The 16,511-nt window shown below is 33.1% G+C and overlaps 5 protein-coding genes across 7 annotated transcripts; 2 read left to right on the forward strand and 3 right to left on the reverse strand.

Annotated features, from left to right (window-relative positions):
* Nucleotides 1–4,107: 4,107 nt before the first annotated feature.
* On the reverse strand, nt 4,108–7,497 carry Abi (tyrosine kinase Abl). Of its 2 annotated transcripts, none has more exons than XM_072015888.1 (5): nt 7,357–7,497; nt 6,251–6,889; nt 5,830–6,159; nt 5,496–5,753; nt 4,108–5,422 (listed from the first exon to the last, which is right to left on the reverse strand). In XM_072015888.1, exons 1-5 carry the CDS (start codon nt 7,367–7,369, stop codon nt 5,259–5,261), a joined length of 1,404 nt encoding a protein of 467 aa, XP_071871989.1. In that variant the 5' UTR covers nt 7,370–7,497; the 3' UTR covers nt 4,108–5,258. The 2 variants fall into 2 exon arrangements, with proteins under 2 accessions (XP_071871989.1, XP_071871988.1); XM_072015887.1 differs by having other exon boundaries at nt 6,251–6,916.
* Nucleotides 7,498–8,084: 587 nt separating this feature from the next.
* Nucleotides 8,085–9,968, forward strand: LOC139993814 (TELO2-interacting protein 2). The gene is made up of 5 exons (XM_072015889.1): nt 8,085–8,694; nt 8,772–8,900; nt 8,980–9,141; nt 9,214–9,420; nt 9,493–9,968. The coding sequence occupies exons 1-5, from the start codon at nt 8,158–8,160 to the stop codon at nt 9,760–9,762; spliced, it is 1,305 nt and encodes a 434-aa protein (XP_071871990.1). The 5' UTR covers nt 8,085–8,157; the 3' UTR covers nt 9,763–9,968.
* A 401-nt stretch (nt 9,969–10,369) lies between these two features.
* Nucleotides 10,370–12,736, forward strand: Cyp304a1 (Probable cytochrome P450 304a1). 2 transcript variants are annotated; one of them, XM_072015885.1, is made up of 7 exons: nt 10,370–10,515; nt 10,611–10,862; nt 10,951–11,123; nt 11,199–11,468; nt 11,551–11,837; nt 11,910–12,166; nt 12,237–12,736. In XM_072015885.1, exons 1-7 carry the CDS (start codon nt 10,428–10,430, stop codon nt 12,419–12,421), a joined length of 1,512 nt encoding a protein of 503 aa, XP_071871986.1. In that variant the 5' UTR covers nt 10,370–10,427; the 3' UTR covers nt 12,422–12,736. The 2 variants fall into 2 exon arrangements, with proteins under 2 accessions (XP_071871986.1, XP_071871987.1); XM_072015886.1 differs by lacking the exon at nt 10,611–10,862 and having other exon boundaries at nt 10,379–10,515.
* On the reverse strand, nt 12,568–14,689 carry Twr (signal peptidase complex catalytic subunit SEC11 homolog C twr). The gene is made up of 4 exons (XM_072015895.1): nt 14,513–14,689; nt 14,306–14,415; nt 13,830–13,979; nt 12,568–13,743 (listed from the first exon to the last, which is right to left on the reverse strand). The coding sequence occupies exons 1-4, from the start codon at nt 14,558–14,560 to the stop codon at nt 13,509–13,511; spliced, it is 543 nt and encodes a 180-aa protein (XP_071871996.1). The 5' UTR covers nt 14,561–14,689; the 3' UTR covers nt 12,568–13,508.
* Nucleotides 14,690–15,079: 390 nt separating this feature from the next.
* On the reverse strand, nt 15,080–16,494 carry LOC139993815 (uncharacterized). Its single transcript, XM_072015890.1, has 3 exons — nt 16,084–16,494; nt 15,782–15,996; nt 15,080–15,705 (listed from the first exon to the last, which is right to left on the reverse strand). The coding sequence occupies exons 1-3, from the start codon at nt 16,386–16,388 to the stop codon at nt 15,242–15,244; spliced, it is 984 nt and encodes a 327-aa protein (XP_071871991.1). The 5' UTR covers nt 16,389–16,494; the 3' UTR covers nt 15,080–15,241.
* Between the last annotated feature and the right edge of the window lie 17 nt (nt 16,495–16,511).

Consider the following 16,511-nt stretch of genomic DNA (forward strand, 5'->3'; position numbering starts at 1 on the left):
GCGTTGGATGAAAGAAAGCTGTGTAAAGTCCCGATGCTTGTGTGCGTTGCAATCGATATCCCATTAGGAAAAAAGGGCTGAAGTATTGCGTGAGCTTGTGCAAACGTGCTTCACAACTAGATTGCTTTTTCAAATTATTATTCAATTCAGTCGTAGTAGTTTTATCCGATCTTTATTTCTTGGTGAATATTTCGCGCTATTAAACGCCATCGCTACTTTAAATACACTTCGCAGTGGAAATTTAATTCAATCCCCGCAGACGCGACTGCGAACTAAAAAGTATCATCTTGATACGAATAACGCATCTAAAACTCTGGCCAACTTTACGTTTAAAGATCTAAGCCACTTTTGAAGCGTTATCCAGTTTTCAGTCAGGCTACATCATCTTACAATATCTTACATCCATCTTGACGATTTTATTTTCGATTTAGTTCGACGGAGGTGACACAAAGTTGAAATCGTCTTCGAGAGTGGTGAGATTCTCTTGGAACACGCCTCCCAAAGGTAATATCGCAATGAAATCTGGTTTAGCCTCTCAACCCTGCTCCAGTGGGGACTAGCGTGCCCCCGTGGTTTATCCCTGAACCCGTCGTAATTCCCCCTCAACCTCTCGTACACCACGATACACGTTGTGCGTAACGCAAATTCATGTCGTCGGGGTATTCTCTGTCAAATTAGAACGGACCATAATGCATACATTATGGAAAGCAACGTAACTCCCACTTGGATCATCTTGTCCTCTGACGATGTGCCCGGGTGAAATTGCATTGCACAACAAAATTGACTCTTCCTTCTTTATTCGAGCCTTGGACCTGGCCAACTAACTCATTGACTTTTAAACGTTGATTAAACTTTTATGCGACTAAACTCGATAAAAAATCACGAATATATATTTAGAATATGGGTTGTCGCGATTCGAGTAGATGAAGAATTTTTATTGTTGAATATTCCGATTTCTTTATCGTGACAAAAGGAAGAAGGAGAGTGGAAAGATAGATGCTTACGGCTGTGAAGGAAAGCAACGACAAAAGATTGTTTAAAATACATGAATATTAATGACTCGCGAACACCTCTGAATGTTTCCGGAGAAAGCAAGCAAGCCGGTCAAGGAATTTATAACATTCATTGTGTTACAAATAAAAGAGCAAATGGAGAAGCAGTACAGCATTTAAAAAAATGTAGCTGAACTAATGGGTTGAAATTCTCGGCATTCCTCAAGGGAACAATACCGTAAGACTCAGGAACGCGTAAGAATATGTTAAGGATATCGTGTCATAAAAGCTTTATAATTTTTACGATAACCAAAATATATTATAATATAAAGAATTTGAATTATAAAACTCAGGTCCATTTTTCTCGAAATTGTTATACGAGGTGTCTCTAGTGTACATATCCTACACAATGACATTAAAGAAACAGAGTAACATTAAAGAGACTACAGCGTTATATACTCGTACTAATTTCAAGCTACATTCTCTATGCACTGTAAATCTCGTTAGTCTTCAATTATGCTCAAAGTTTCGAGATATGAAACAGTCATTAGGAGAAGGAGCTAGCTAATCGCGTCTGCTCGATGATAGATACTATCTACTTCATAAATGAACTGTTTGCAGAAGATTGATGAATGATGCTTGAACCAAACGCTTACAGTTCAGAAGTTTAATCGAATCCAACTTATCCTATAATTACATGTCGTCTCATTCTTCGTACCTGCCAACTCTTCCTATATGCACTTTTAATTAAAACGTAGTCTGCAGATCGCTATCTCTTTTCGTCGACTCCTTGAGTACAAAACTTCGAGAAACGTGACGACGACTATCCCCCCAGCTCGCATTCAGATTGCAACACAACATCCTGCAGTAATGTAACAGGGGAAACATCTGGGCACGCCAGCAAGTTAAACTAAGACTGATGACGGAGCCAGACAGGAACTTCAGTCGCCATAGCGGTGAACCACACGAATCCCGTTCAGCCTTTCAACATACCTATCCACGGGGATACCGGCTGGTGGCACACTTCCTCTTCAGAAACGGATCGACAAGTTGGAACTCGCCAGGCCAGAAGCCACGGCGAATATTAATCCCGTTTCCTTGGTCGACATCCTGGTCAGCTTTCTCCCCCGGTGTACTCCGTAGAAATTTCCGATCCCTTCGTCGACCTTCGATGTTATTGCAGTCACGTTAGGAGGGAAGGTTACCAATAAAAAGGCGACATTTCACGCCCCGGGCACTGGATATAAAATCCACGACTTTTGTGGACTAAGAGAACGCGAATTTGACGATCTCCCTTTTCAACTATCTTGCGCCTTACCGCCACGATATTAAATCTTACGAGCTACTTGTCACGCTATAGCCTTGAGAATCGACACGTTATCTTTCTATTTGCTTCAAATCGAATGGACCGATGTGCAACAAGCCTAAACTATATGCGTTAATCCACTTCGTTTAAATTGTATGTAATTTCATAGTTAAACTATATCCAGGCGCTGTTAGTATAATTTTGTTCTTGAGATTAAATTAACAAATGAGTCGCTACCGACTAATAAGGTTCATTTTACGGTAAAAACGAGAATGGAGGAGAATGAAGGAGTCTATTATTCGTTAATACAAAGGAAGTTCATAGCGAACTCAAACAACGGTTGAGACAAAGGCATGGAGAATATTTTAAGATTCGACGTAAGAACGAACGGAATGACAGGTGAAGATAGAAAGGGATGTCGGTGTCGGGAAGATGGTCGCGGCTGGCCCGGAAGATGGTATTAATCAAATGAAGCGGTTTCTGTTACAAGCGAGGCGAAGATGGGTCTGAGCTGCCTGCCGGTACCCCGGGGATAATCAATCTGGAGAATTAGATCAGATAGCTGGTTGTACGTGAGCCAACTCCGTCTCCTTAGATTTATCCAGTCGCTAAGAAGCCTGATAAAGTACGCTGCGCTACCTCGATATCGAATAAATTCTGCGCTTTTGCTTATCAGATGGGCACAATCGTTCGCGGCTTTCAGCAAATTTATCAACTCACGATTGACGCTTAGATAATCATGCTGTCAATACAATTTGATGGCTTTATGCTATTTTTTCTAGCATCAAATTGAAATGTTATTTTACCACTTATTAAATTTTCTTTCCAAGCGTATAAATCATTTCAGAAATATCGAGTAAAGTTATAGTTGTACGTCGTTTCTTCTCCTTAATTTACTTTAACGTGGATTCCAAAAGTTTCCTCAAATTGAAATTTCAAATCGACAATTTCTACGTGTTAAAAAGAGGAACGCCACAGGAGCATCTTGGCCGCAGTGTATTACGAGGATGAATAATAACAAAAAATAACGTTTCTTCTCTCCCTTTAGTACAGTCTTATTTTCACACGACCTCTTTTAAGCGTGATATACGAGGATAGCTTGGTGCGCCGCTTTCAAAGCTGCGCCCTGTTTTCATCCTACTACTACGTACGCAGGGAAAATGGAAAAATTCACGAAAATACTAGATATACAAAACATGTTCACCTAAAACCGTACCTTTCTCCCATTTTCTCTCTACTAGTTGGAGAATGAATCTTTTGCTGTAAGAATTTACGTACGTTACTCTACAAAACTGGATTCCGTGGGTGTCATTACCGTGTTACAAGAGGAAACATTTGTGGCGAGGAACTGCTCGCAACTTTGTGCTTCTTGTACGTATGTGAAAGAAAAAGTTTCCACGGTTTAAACTTAGCAAATAATTTAAACATTGAGACCGACTGCAGAAAAAATTCACCGCGGAAGGAATGCTTTCGTTATCCATTTGAAGCGGTTCCGTGCGTAACATTTACATTATGCAAAGCTATTTTTAACTATCCTAATTAAAGGAAATTAAAGGAGGAGTAGTAGGAAATTTGTCGAAGGTAATAAACATCCTAGATTTGTGATCTAGATTAGTTGATATAATAGACAATCGCGAACTCGTGTTTTACTAATCATAATATAACGTGGAACTACAAGCTAGTAAGATAAATTATACATTAATTGAACTAAAGCAACAGCAAAGTGGATTATGGTTATGGATAAAGATAACGTGGAATTAGGAAGAACTTGTGAAGAAACCTTAACTGTTGGATGAATACCATTCGAAATTTTATATTACAATTCTTTTATTTGATTCTAAATACAATTGTATTCGTACATTTCATTATGCTTCCCTAGTGACAAATAAAACCTTCCATTAAAATTTCTATTAAAATTAAAGATTCAATTTTCTATCCACTAGCTCTTTATTTGTTTGAAAATCCTATTCTAATTCTCCTGTACCAGTTCTGTGATAATCCTCCAAAGTATGTAATCTTCACGAAAACGAGACCTTTATTGTCGATACATACAAGCTTTTTGGCTTATATAAAAGGATAATTTTTTAATGAGAGAGAAATGCGGTAAAAATGACCGCAGAATTACTTGGCCAATTAAAAGATACTTATATTTGTGGTAATAGTGCGCTAACAAATAGCACCATACAAAGTATGAATGTTACACAGCTATGTAGGATACTACCTGGTTAAATGAAATCACTACATCTTAAACAAATCGCGTACATTAGCTGACTCTATAATGAATATGCTACGACCTGGTATACTCTCTAAAACATTCAAACGAGGATTACTTTCGTCGACTTCATTTTATGAGAACTAAAATCCTGAGGTCAATATACCGTTAACTATTAAAATAAACTTATCAAGCAATTTATATTACGAGGTTACGTTTAGTATAAGGCGCAAAGATTCTCGTTACACGACGACAGGACGTTTGGTATTTTGATTACTTATTAACCTACTACTAACATCATATTAGTTACATCTTAGATACATAAATACAATTAACAGCTAATTGATTATATAGTAGCATAATAACTACATGCCTTTATGCATATATGTATATAAATATGATCTATTGGAGTTGAGATAAAATAACATCCACTGGAGGAAATACTATTTACCAAAAAATACACTTTCTTATGTTGATATAAAGATTGGTTAGTTTGATTTTTAGAAAATTCGCATGATATTTGAGATTTGTGGAAGAATCTGTAATTTACACATTTACCATATTCCACCTCATATTTTATTACGTCGTTCTATGTCTTTGCATCGATCGTGTTAGTATAGCCTTATTATTATTAATACTAAATAAGATATTAAAATCAAAGAATCTGTCCCTTAAATTTGCAGTCTTTTGTGAATAATCACCAATATTCACAATTTTGATATATCTAAATGCAATATTGGACAACTTATTAAACGCAAGGTTCTACGTAATTTCCGGGGAACAGACCCGTTATACCATCCATGACCCCCTCCCACCACCCATCGTCATTCTTTTTTAGTACATAAATTACAGAGCTTTCCTGGAAGCTCAATTCATCCTCCTTGTCGGCATAATAATCATAAATTGCAACAACTAAAATGGTAATATTTGATTACATCTTAATACTACTTAGATATTCTATGGTCTAAAAAGTATCACAACATACCTTTTTCGATATAATTCTTTGGCACCCAACCAGGGAGATCTTCCTCATCCGGTACAATAGGCATAATAGCACCACTAGATTGTGTAGGTCTACCAAATTGCGGATGTTCTTCTTGTTCTGGTGGTGGTGGAGGTGGTAATGGTGGGCTACTTGCACCACTACTTCGACTAACTTGATGACTCAATCTTTCTGACAAAGTGTGATAACTGGTAAAATCTAACGTATTACCAGTTATACCGACTAAGGGCGAAGGTGGCGCTAGAAATGGAAACGGATATTTATATAATTCCATCGTTTATTACTTAAATCTAAGTCCAATCAAATAAGAACTTACGAGGCATACTATTGTGTTGTTCCTGGGCATACCCTGCTGTTACGCTAGGTGGAGCTGGTGGTGGTGTTTGCGGATGACTTTGCAATGGATGAACTGTTCCCACTTGAGGTGGCGAAGTATGTTGGGTTGCAGTGTTTGTATGTGTATTGTGATTAGTATTGTGTACTGCGTGAGATGTGGTATGTGCATGTAAAGGCAGAGTACTATAACCAGGACCACGTTCTCTTCTTGGATGACCTAGTGGATAATTAGGAGCATAATGACTAGGAACTTGAGGCGGAGCAACTGCAGGTGGTGTTCTGTATTCTCGGGATCCTTTGCTCAATGTTCCTAGAGGTAAAATAGAAAATTCATATTAAATAATCTAATGTCATTTTAAAGTAGATATATATGTATACATATATATTAGTTTTATATTTACCAGTTCTTACTGTCTGAGGAGGGGTAGGTGGCTTAGTAGTAGGAGCTGGTCCTACCATAGCAGCACCTAAACCAGAACCAGTGGAAGCTGCACCTAAACTTTGAACACTGCCCTGACTTCCACCACGTTGCTTACTTCTTGGAGTACCACTACTACGTACTCCATGTCCAATATCATCCAAGATTGTGTAATCAATACTCTTTCTTACATATTTAATTGGTTTTTCAGGATTTGCTGGTGCAATAATTTTGTACTGACGTACTGTAATTTTATTAGCTGTTAATACTCCAATTTCTCTTCTAGCTACTTTCTCTTTGTGTATCATAACTGTTTGAGCAATATGGTTCATTTGGCTTTCCATCTCAGCAAGCTGAGATGTTTGTAAATCCAATAATTGTAAAAAATTATAAGCAAGGGTATTTATTTGATAGGCTACACTAGCCAATGACTGAGTAGTAAAATTTTTGGTTTCTTCTAAAGCTATTCTCTTGTTTTCAGCTTGAAAATAATTTGCTTCACAATAATCAGCAACCCGTTCAAGATTGATATGATTATCAGCCAGGTTGTTTCTTCCCTCAGGAATTTCCTGGCCGAGAAATGCTGCTAGCTCTGCCATAACCTCAGAGTCACTGCCTACCCCTGATGATACACAATAAGAACCGGATCCTTAAGAGAACCAGAGTAATTGTATTTAAGAAGATTTGTACATTTTATTTATGTTTGATGTAGATGACATTCTCGAGTACATCGTGAAATTATTATATACTTTAAATGATATTATATGCAATAATCGAAGTAACAAAGTAAAACAAAAAGCTATGAGTCAAAAAATTCGTTTAACTTTGAAGAATGAGGTTATGTAACTTTCATAAGAAATTCGCAAAAGATTTCCCGAATAACTAGAATAATATTTAAGTGTGTTTTCGATAATTTTATGTTGTTAGGACGAAAAAATAAAGAATTATTAACTATGTAATAATTGTTTGGAGGGCGGTGTCCCGTATGTAGGATGCAAAATGGAGGTGGAACTTAAATCTAAAGATTAATCATGGAAAATGAAACGTCGATACAATAAATGATTTGAAAAAAATAGAAAATGAACTAACGGTACTCAGCCATGTCGTAACTACCAGCTATTACACCTTCTTTAATTCATAATTACCAAGGATCTCAGAAACTGATAAAAAATAAATAACGATTTACGTTACGCGACACGACACTCAGTATGAACAAGTGATGCACCGAAACACTAGTGACGGCGTACACTGCAATTTCCATGCAGTTAGCACGAATGTTCTTGATTTTGGTTAAAATTGGAGCACGAATACGATCGCGGTATACTCGTATAGTAACTGACTAGCAAAGACATATTAAACGATAAGATTGAAAAAAGAAGATTGTACAAAAGAGAAAGAAAATTAGCTTTCGGTAAAGTATTAAAAGAAGGGAAAAATGACAGATTCTTCGAGACCTCGTGTGGTTCGTATCGATTACTCTCGAGACATCGAACAATATTACAAAATACAGTAATTACATTGTAAATTTGCAAAGGTAGGCCAGTAAAAGAAACATTCGTTGCGATTGAAATACTAGATATTAATATTGTAAAATACAAATAAAGATTTTTATTAAATTATTGTATATTTAACTATGGTCGATAAAAAGTGATATACTCCCTTTTAATTGAGTGTTCAGATCATTCGACGCCAGATTCGTAGAGTCAACAATTATTTCGTTGATTAAAAGTATGAAACAAGGAATTCGGTTGAAGTACTATCGTTCACGGTAATTCGAAAAATGATATTTTCTGTGTGTACTTGCGGAACTAATAAATCGTTGCGAAGAAGTTGATTCGCAATATAGCAATCATTATCTCTTGTCGAACTCCTTGACGAATAATTCTTAAAATGAATAGTCTTTTAAAAGAATTGGAAGCTTTAAAAATTAAGGGCGAATTTCATGAGGAAAAGTTATGGACAAAATGCAATAATCTTATAGAAATGAGTTATGTTCCTGAAAGAATCGACGGTGCTAGTCGACCATGCGAAGAAAATGACTTCAGAGGGTATAGACAAATTATAGATAGAAATTTGCAAGATATCAGATCTATGATTCAGCATATCATTTACTGTCGTCATGAAGGACACGTGCAAGTAAAATTAGATTCATCGATAGTAAAAACTTTAACAATCAATTTGTTAATACTCATTGGAGAACAACACGAACAAAATGTTTGGAACACAACAGAATCTGTGTCCATCACCAAAGACTTGACTAGCAAAATCTTGAAGTTATACAAATATCAAAGCATCTCACAACTTTTAACGGAACAAGATAACTTTAATGCAGTATTATTAGCACTAAGGCCTAAGTTACAGAAAGATATTTGGAAAATTAATCCAGCAGCTGTAGCAAGTTACAAATGGTTTTTATATCAAATTGAGGTTCGTAAACCAAATTCAAGAGACAATGATCAAGTAATTACGTGTTAAAATTTATAATTTATATTTATCTTTTTTAGAAACCAGCTTTATATAACCATATTAGTGGTGTGCTTCCAACAGCTTTAATAATTATTGATGATTATGTGCCAGAAAACATTGTACTAGGTCTTGAATGTTTGTATCAAATTATTCAACATTCTCACTTGGTAAAAATTTATATTATATAATTTCAAGTATAATGTTGTTCACCAATATAAGTTACTAATTTTATGTTTGGATATTTAGAAAAAAGGATTGATTGACATCGGATATGCCAAAGTAATTTTTCATGCTTTAGAATGCTTAAGTCATCAAAGAGAAGCCAAATATGTAATTTTGATATATAAATGCTTAACAAATTTATTAGCTACCATTGAACATTGGGATAATACATTAAATGTTTTTGAAGTAAGTTTAAGAAATTAGTATTTATATGTATTAATTTAAGTATAAATCTTGTAATGTTTTGTATTATTACAGTGGACGAAGAGGGATGATATTTTAGCTGTTCTACTAGACAATATGGAATTTGAACAAAATGTGGAATTAAGATGTGTGTATATGTTGAGTTTACCTCAACTGTTGACTAATATTGGTTGTGCCAAGTGGTGTGAAAGATTAACAAGAATACTTTCCGAGTATTGTGAACATCATACAGATCTAAAAACATTAAAAGCAACATTGGAGGTAAATACCTTCATTATATATTTTACTTTTATTATATGTTACCTTTATTACATATTAAATATAATTTTTTAGACTGCAAAAACTTTCCTCTTGATGTTTCATCTTCGAGTGGCAGCTCACTGCGTACCTCTGTATACTGCTTTTTTAAAGCTGCATTTTGATTTAACAAAAACTCCAGTATTTGACAAGGAAATAATGCAGAACTTGGACGACTGTATTTGTTTATTATATAAATTATCCCCAAATGTAGGTTGTACAGTAATGAATGATGATCGAATGCGTTCAGTGATAAAAAATAGTTTGCAAGTAGTATGCTTAGGTGATACTAAGTATTTTCAGTGAATGAATTATATAAATCTGTTTTAAAACCTAACAATAAATATATTATTTAAGAAAAGAAAAGATTATTTTTTGTAGAGAAAGAGTTTTAGAATATAGTATGATAAAATATAATAAACAGTATGTACTTAGATGTTTTATGTTGTGATCTAATAAATTCGAAAAATTTATGATACTTTGTATTGTAAAATAGAGACTTTTATTAGAAATTTTATTTTTAACTACTCTTATACCTCATATGTAAAACACATTATTAGATTACAGAAATAAGATGGATATTTAATCACAAAATTGGTACCTAAGTAAACTTTGTAATTTCTAACATTTTTGATACTTACATAATTCCAACTAATATATGCTTACATATATAATCAGTATTATGTCTAATCTTTATATTAATACTATTTCTGAACACGAAAGATAAATAAAAAACAATTTTTCTTTCAAGTTATTTACTTTATTTTTTATATTAATCATCTTGTATTAATATTAGTTATGAAGAAATTAAAATTCTCGACTTCGTACCAAAAGATAAGATATATATACAGATTTATCTGAATACGCATAAACAACATATATATATATATGCACATATGTTATTAGAGAGATATTAAATAGGGGAAGAAATAATTATTGATGATCATTCTACATTCAGAATTGAAGAAAGAATGTCTCCACTTCTTGTTATAATACTAGTTTTATTACTGGGATATAAAATCTACAAAAGTATAAGTACACTAACAAATACACCACCATGTAAGTTTCACAACATTAAAATAATTCCATGCGTTATATTTAAATTATCTGCATTCATTCTCTTTTATTACAATTTAAATATTTTACCATAATAGGCATTTCGCGATTGCCAATAGTAGGATCTTATTGGTATTTATTATGGTATGATTACAAATATCCTTTTAAAGCTATGACGTATTATGCAAATAAGTTGAAATCTAAAGTCTTGACATGCCACTTTGGTGGTATTGTGACTGTAGTTGCGAATGATTATAACAGTATTAAAGAAGTACTAACGAAAGATGATTTTGACGGAAGAGCGTGCACTTTAGACGTTCTCTTAGCAAGATCCTTTGGAGAATCATTAGGTATTTCCTTGTGAAGAAAATTTGATACGTTTATAAAAGGGGAATGCCAAAAATAATGCTTCACATTTGTAATTGCATGAAATTCCAGGTATCTTTTTCGTCGAAGGTTTATTTTGGCAAGAACAAAAAAGATTTGTTTTTCGACATATGAGAGATTTTGGATTTGGTAGAAGACATGAAAAATTTGAAACGATCGCAATGGAAGAAATTGCAATTCTCATTGACATGCTGAAAGAAGGTTCCATTAACGAAAAAGAAAAGGTACTTGAGGACACGATGAGAATTATTTTAAAATTGAAAATTGATTACTAATTGACGTTTCAATGAATTTATTAGACAATCTTAAGAAGTGGTTCCGCGCGATTTCCGGATATTCTGTATCCATATGTTGCGAATACTATATGGTATATAATGTTTGGCGAAAAATTCGATCGTTCAGAATATCATAAACTGAGATATTTTTGTGAATCTGCTATGATGTTTCAAAGAGCATCTGACACTACTGGAGGAGCTCTTTTTCAATTTTGGTTCTTAAAGTATTTTGGAAATATGTTTGGATATAAAAATATAATGCTAGGAAATTATCGTATGGTAGATTTCATTATGGTACATATCAATTTTACGTTTATACTTATAAATTATATTATTTTAATATACTAAATAACTATAAAATATCATGATTTTAAAGGAACACTTAGACAAGAGAAAATACTCAGATAATGAGGACGATAAAGGTTTAGTAGATCGATATTTAAAGGTTTTAAACGGAAACACTAAAGGAAAATCATTCTCCGAGAAACAACTTATTATGATTCTTGTGGATATCATGTTTCCAGCTTTATCTGCGGTGCCAAGTGCTCTTCTACACACAATCAAGCTTATAATGCATCATCCAGAAGTAATAAAAATTATAAGAGAGGAAATAGATAAAGTGGTTGGAACTGGAAGACTCATTACGTGGCAAGACAGGAAGAAGTATACATTATTCGTATTGTAATTATCATGTGGCAGAAAATATTTCACTGAAAAATCTTAAAAATGTTTTAGTTTACCATATATCGAAGCGACAATACGGGAATCGCTTAGATACGAAACATTGACACCATTCGGCGTATTCCATAAAGCGTTAAAGAAAACTACTCTTTCTGGTTTTGATGTTGCCAAGGATACAATAGTAATTACCAATTTAGACGGACTAAATACAGACGTCGATTTATGGGGTGATCCCCATAATTTTAGACCTGAAAGATTTCTCACAGAAGATGGTAAACTGCGTAAAGATCTCACATTTTCTTTTGGATTTGGTATGTAAAGAATTTTTGGAAAATTTTAACAACACTATCAGTAATAACGTTTTATCTCTCTTTGTACTAGGGCATCGTGTGTGTATGGGTGAAACCTTTACGAGATATAATATGTTCGAGATAATCGCCGTATTAATACAAAACTTTAACTTTTCGTTTATAGAGGGTGAACCAAATAGTCTCAAAGATAAAATGCCAGGTTTAATTGTTAGTCCAAAAGAAATGTGGATTCGAGTGGAACCACGTTATACCTAACTATTTTTATATAATTTTTCATTCAAATATTTTTATTAACATATAACACACTAACAATATATTTAACCTTACTGAAACAATTTTTATTCTAATTTGAAATGATAAAAACTACGAAACTGTAAGGATTAAAAATAGAAAATCATATATAATTTGTGTACTATAAATTTATTTCATAATCTGAGATAGAGACAAAAGTTACATTGCATTGAATAAACGTAATTAATATACAAAGATTTTCATAAGAGTTGACTACAAACAAGTTTCATTGATGATTGGTTATACTATGTTAAGTGGTCTACAAAATTGTCAATATTTTTAAAATATTCAGTGCCCATAAAATAAAAACTTTATATACATATATTGCAACTTTGAAGAAGGTAGGGAAGATATGCTTAATCTTATGAGCATATCATATCATATCATATCATAAAAATTAAGAGCTTACTTAAATATATACATTTTAATGTTTATTTTCCCAAATTTTCTATTCTTTCTTTTATCTTTTATACAGAATATTTATTGATTTTATGATCTCCCAATATCGAAAATAAGCGTAAATTAATTACACTTCCTACCTGTTCAGTGATATAATAATTTTTACATTATAATTAGAAAATACTGTAAATGCGATTACAAATATAAAATATTGAAACTCTTGGTATTTGTATAATATATTATATTGTTAATGAAAATTTTTGTAAATAATTTATGAAACGAGTTAATGAATTTTCGAAAAACAACATTAATATTAATTGAAAATAAAAACATTTGTACATTTAATTTTGCCAATAATGGCAGAACATTATTTTTTAATACAGTACAAAAGTACTGTTGTTTTACACATATACCTTAATATTTTCTTATTACTATTGTAAATATACATACAATTCTGCAAAACTATTATGTTATTAACCTCTTGCATAACAAAAGGTTCTTCAAGTGGTACGAAATCAACAAGACATAAAATCACATTGTACATAGCTTCACATGTGTATTTGAGTTATGAATTAGGATTTAAATTTACAATGCACTTTTTTTGTAAATGTTCAGATAGTCTATTTCATATAACTTCCCATATGAAATACCTTTATTCTCTGTGTACCAAAACATATAATCCCAAAACTGATAATACTGCATATTTAAATTTGGGATATTCATTCATACATATTGTAACCATTCCTACATATGGCAAAAAACCCCTTGCTCTGCCAACAACGTCTTTATGTGTCAACCATAATTGACCAGCTGCATATAAACCTCTATCATCAACAGAATTATTATCACCCTTTGTTAGAAATTTAACAGTATTATTTTGATCACCCCTAAAATACATAAATTATTTTTTTTAATAATTCGATGTATATCTACTTTTTATTCTTGTTGTCATTAAGATTTAAAAGATACTTACTTCTCATGTAGTTTAAGTACTCTGTGTACAATTGGAATATCTCTACCCTCAACTTTAAAAACAACAATTTCTCCTACCCTGACTGGTTCATCTTGGTAATTGGTTAAAAATAACAAATCTCCCCTATGGAAAGCTGGTTCCATACTACCACTATAATATTAAAATTTCCATGCATAAAAAATCATGTTTTAAAATACTGAAACGTTAAATTAAATCTATAAATTATGCAAAAAGTATAAAATTTAATGTTTCTCTATTATTAATATTATCACACAACTTATGATTCTTAAATAATACGTAATGCATAATCACTCCAATACGTAATGATCCATTGAACAAAACATAGTTAATAGTATATAAGAAATCGACACCGTGTACAAAATTTAATAGAAAATCAATAACATTACAGATGAAAACTAGATTTATTCGCGCGAAAGATGCGTCAAATGTAACTATTAGGTTAAGTATTCAAATACCTGAGAACGACCACGATCGGACTTTCACTACCTGTTACAACCATTAAGCCTTTCCATATCATCAGAGCAGATGTAACGATCATACCAAAACTTAACATCTGATACAGGAACTGTAAAAAGAATCGAAAACAGTGATAAAGCCTATTTATCGACCATATGTGCTCGCTCTAAGAATCTACGGTAATTCGAAGGAAGAAATTCGTTTACCTGCCGTTTATTCATTCGCCGTACATCGTCGAATATAGATTGCAACATTGTCACAACTGTTTTCTATAAAAATCACGATACCAAGTTAAACAAAACAATTTCAACTTTACTCCGCTTGAACACAACCGGCAACAACCAGTAAACGTATCGTTCAATGTACCACGTCACGTAAACAATGAATAAGGAACGTTGGAACAATTGGAACGGTCCAAATGGTATAGTCCACATCCGTTAGTGAACGAAGGAACGCGCGCGGTTACACTTTTGAATAACGTACTTCAGATATTTTTCACATTAAACTATTATTAGTGCTCAAATATTGTTTTAAACAAACCAATTTGGGTCAAAGTTGTTGTACAATTGTAGTCTTGCAAAATTATATAGTATGTGCCGGTAATCCTTCAAAACTTTTGCAATCACTTTCCGATATCCGTAGCTCCTAGAGAAGCGTAGACATCTTGCCTTAATTCGAATGCAACTGCATTATGAAAATTTCTCATGATGAATGGAAATATCTTTCACGGAGTAACAACATGAAATAATGTAAAGGTATGTATATTTTTGTACGATAGATTATTTAATTATTCAAAATGGTGTCTAAAATTAAAATTTAAGATATATGTAAATTATAATTCTGATTCTAATATGTGAGAAGTAATACGAATATATGTATATTAAATGTATCCCGAAAACGTTATGAAAAATATTATTATAAGTATGGGGAGAGATTTATCCATAAAGTTTATCTATTTTTGTTGGATCGTCGGATTTGAATCGAGCAACGAATATTTCTGGCGCCATATTAACTTCCGCGTCTATCTTTTGCAATGTGTGACGATTGAGCATATTATTCTCATTGAAAGTATTGAGTTTCTGAGCATTTGCAGCAAAATCGGTTCTTCTGATTGAATCACCATGGTTTTCTTCGTCGAGATACCATTGTGATACCATTTCTTTCAGCGGTTGCAAATGATTCACATTTTTTTGAACTTTCTCTAATTCCTCGTTACAAAGTCGTTCCACTTCCATCAATTTCTGCTTATACGCGTTTGCTATCATTTTCCATCGGGCATTATAACGCTTTTCCGCCTGAATAAATGAGTATTCGTCTTGATATTTAGCCAAACGTTTCTCGTATTCGAGTATTGTCAATTCTCTGAACGCATCCTCTGAGGAGATATCTAAAACATCCCCTGTACCATAAATTAATCAATCCGTTATTAAAACATTATTCAAATATTTTACATCTCGTTTCCTAAGAAAAATTACCCAAATTGTTAGATAATGGCGATTCGGCAGCATAGGCTGCTGCAGCTGCACGTGCGGCTGCAGTTGCTTCTTCCAAAGCCAATGCATCATCCTTTTCACGTAAAAATTGCAATTCTCCTTTTTCTTTTTTCCAAAGTTCTATTTCCTTCCTTAATTCTTCTTTTAAGTTCCTCATTACTTCACTGAGCGACTCTATTCGCTCCCGAAGAATGTAGCTATTAGTTACGAAAATTATTCAATATAACGTGTGATATTTTTTCTTTTCTTTAATTGACAAAGGTTTTTTTTAACATAGCGTGTACTTTAAATCTTTATCGTCTTGGCCATCTTCTACTGACTGTGCGCCCTCTAAAATCACCGAGTCTTCTGGCTGTTCAAGAACAGCTGAGAGCTTTTCTAATGAATCATCATTCTCATTCTCAGAAACACGATCATAATTTGGCAACACGCTTCCTAGATCCAATGTTAAATCGACGTCCGCTTGATCCTTTATCCTTTGCTCCTCATTGGATAATTCTATGCATTGATTGTTAACATTTTGAATGCTGTCGGTATTACTTGAGCTATCTGTTGAAATTTCTGTCGAAGACTCATGCTCGTTTTCCATTTATGATATTTTCTTAAAATTACTGATTTGACAAACTTTCTAATCAATGATGGATTATTTAAAATTCTGGTTGACTGAAGTTATTTCACTTTACATACGTCATTTTTTGATATGACATTGTTT

The sequence above is a fragment of the Bombus fervidus genome, chromosome 13 (genome assembly GCF_041682495.2).
Source record: "Bombus fervidus isolate BK054 chromosome 13, iyBomFerv1, whole genome shotgun sequence".
NCBI lineage: Eukaryota > Metazoa > Arthropoda > Insecta > Hymenoptera > Apidae > Bombus > Bombus fervidus.

Excerpts from the sequence above, each read along its gene's own strand:
- LOC139993814 (XM_072015889.1), top strand. The coding sequence starts at position 8,158 with ATGAATAGTCTTTTAAAAGAATTGGAAGCTTTAAAAATTAAGGGCGAA. Across the intron at positions 8,695-8,771 it reads GGTTTTTATATCAAATTGAG|AAACCAGCTTTATATAACCA; the intron begins GTTCGTAAACCA and ends TATCTTTTTTAG. Across the intron at positions 8,901-8,979 it reads TTATTCAACATTCTCACTTG|AAAAAAGGATTGATTGACAT; the intron begins GTAAAAATTTAT and ends TTGGATATTTAG.
- Twr (XM_072015895.1), bottom strand. The coding sequence starts at position 14,560 with ATGTTGCAATCTATATTCGACGATGTACGGCGAATGAATAAACGGCAG. Across the intron at positions 14,416-14,512 it reads GGCGAATGAATAAACGGCAG|TTCCTGTATCAGATGTTAAG; the intron begins GTAAACGAATTT and ends TTCTTTTTACAG. Across the intron at positions 13,980-14,305 it reads CCGATCGTGGTCGTTCTCAG|TGGTAGTATGGAACCAGCTT; the intron begins GTATTTGAATAC and ends TTAATATTATAG.
- Abi (XM_072015887.1), bottom strand. Across the intron at positions 6,160-6,250 it reads TCCTCAGACAGTAAGAACTG|GAACATTGAGCAAAGGATCC; the intron begins GTAAATATAAAA and ends TTTTACCTCTAG. Across the intron at positions 5,754-5,829 it reads ACAACACAATAGTATGCCTC|CGCCACCTTCGCCCTTAGTC; the intron begins GTAAGTTCTTAT and ends TTCCATTTCTAG.
- Cyp304a1 (XM_072015885.1), top strand. The coding sequence starts at position 10,428 with ATGTCTCCACTTCTTGTTATAATACTAGTTTTATTACTGGGATATAAA. Across the intron at positions 10,863-10,950 it reads ATCCTTTGGAGAATCATTAG|GTATCTTTTTCGTCGAAGGT; the intron begins GTATTTCCTTGT and ends ATGAAATTCCAG. Across the intron at positions 11,838-11,909 it reads ACGTGGCAAGACAGGAAGAA|TTTACCATATATCGAAGCGA; the intron begins GTATACATTATT and ends AAAATGTTTTAG.
- LOC139993815 (XM_072015890.1), bottom strand. The coding sequence starts at position 16,388 with ATGGAAAACGAGCATGAGTCTTCGACAGAAATTTCAACAGATAGCTCA. Across the intron at positions 15,997-16,083 it reads CAAGACGATAAAGATTTAAA|CTACATTCTTCGGGAGCGAA; the intron begins GTACACGCTATG and ends CGTAACTAATAG. Across the intron at positions 15,706-15,781 it reads GCCATTATCTAACAATTTGG|GGGATGTTTTAGATATCTCC; the intron begins GTAATTTTTCTT and ends TTTATGGTACAG.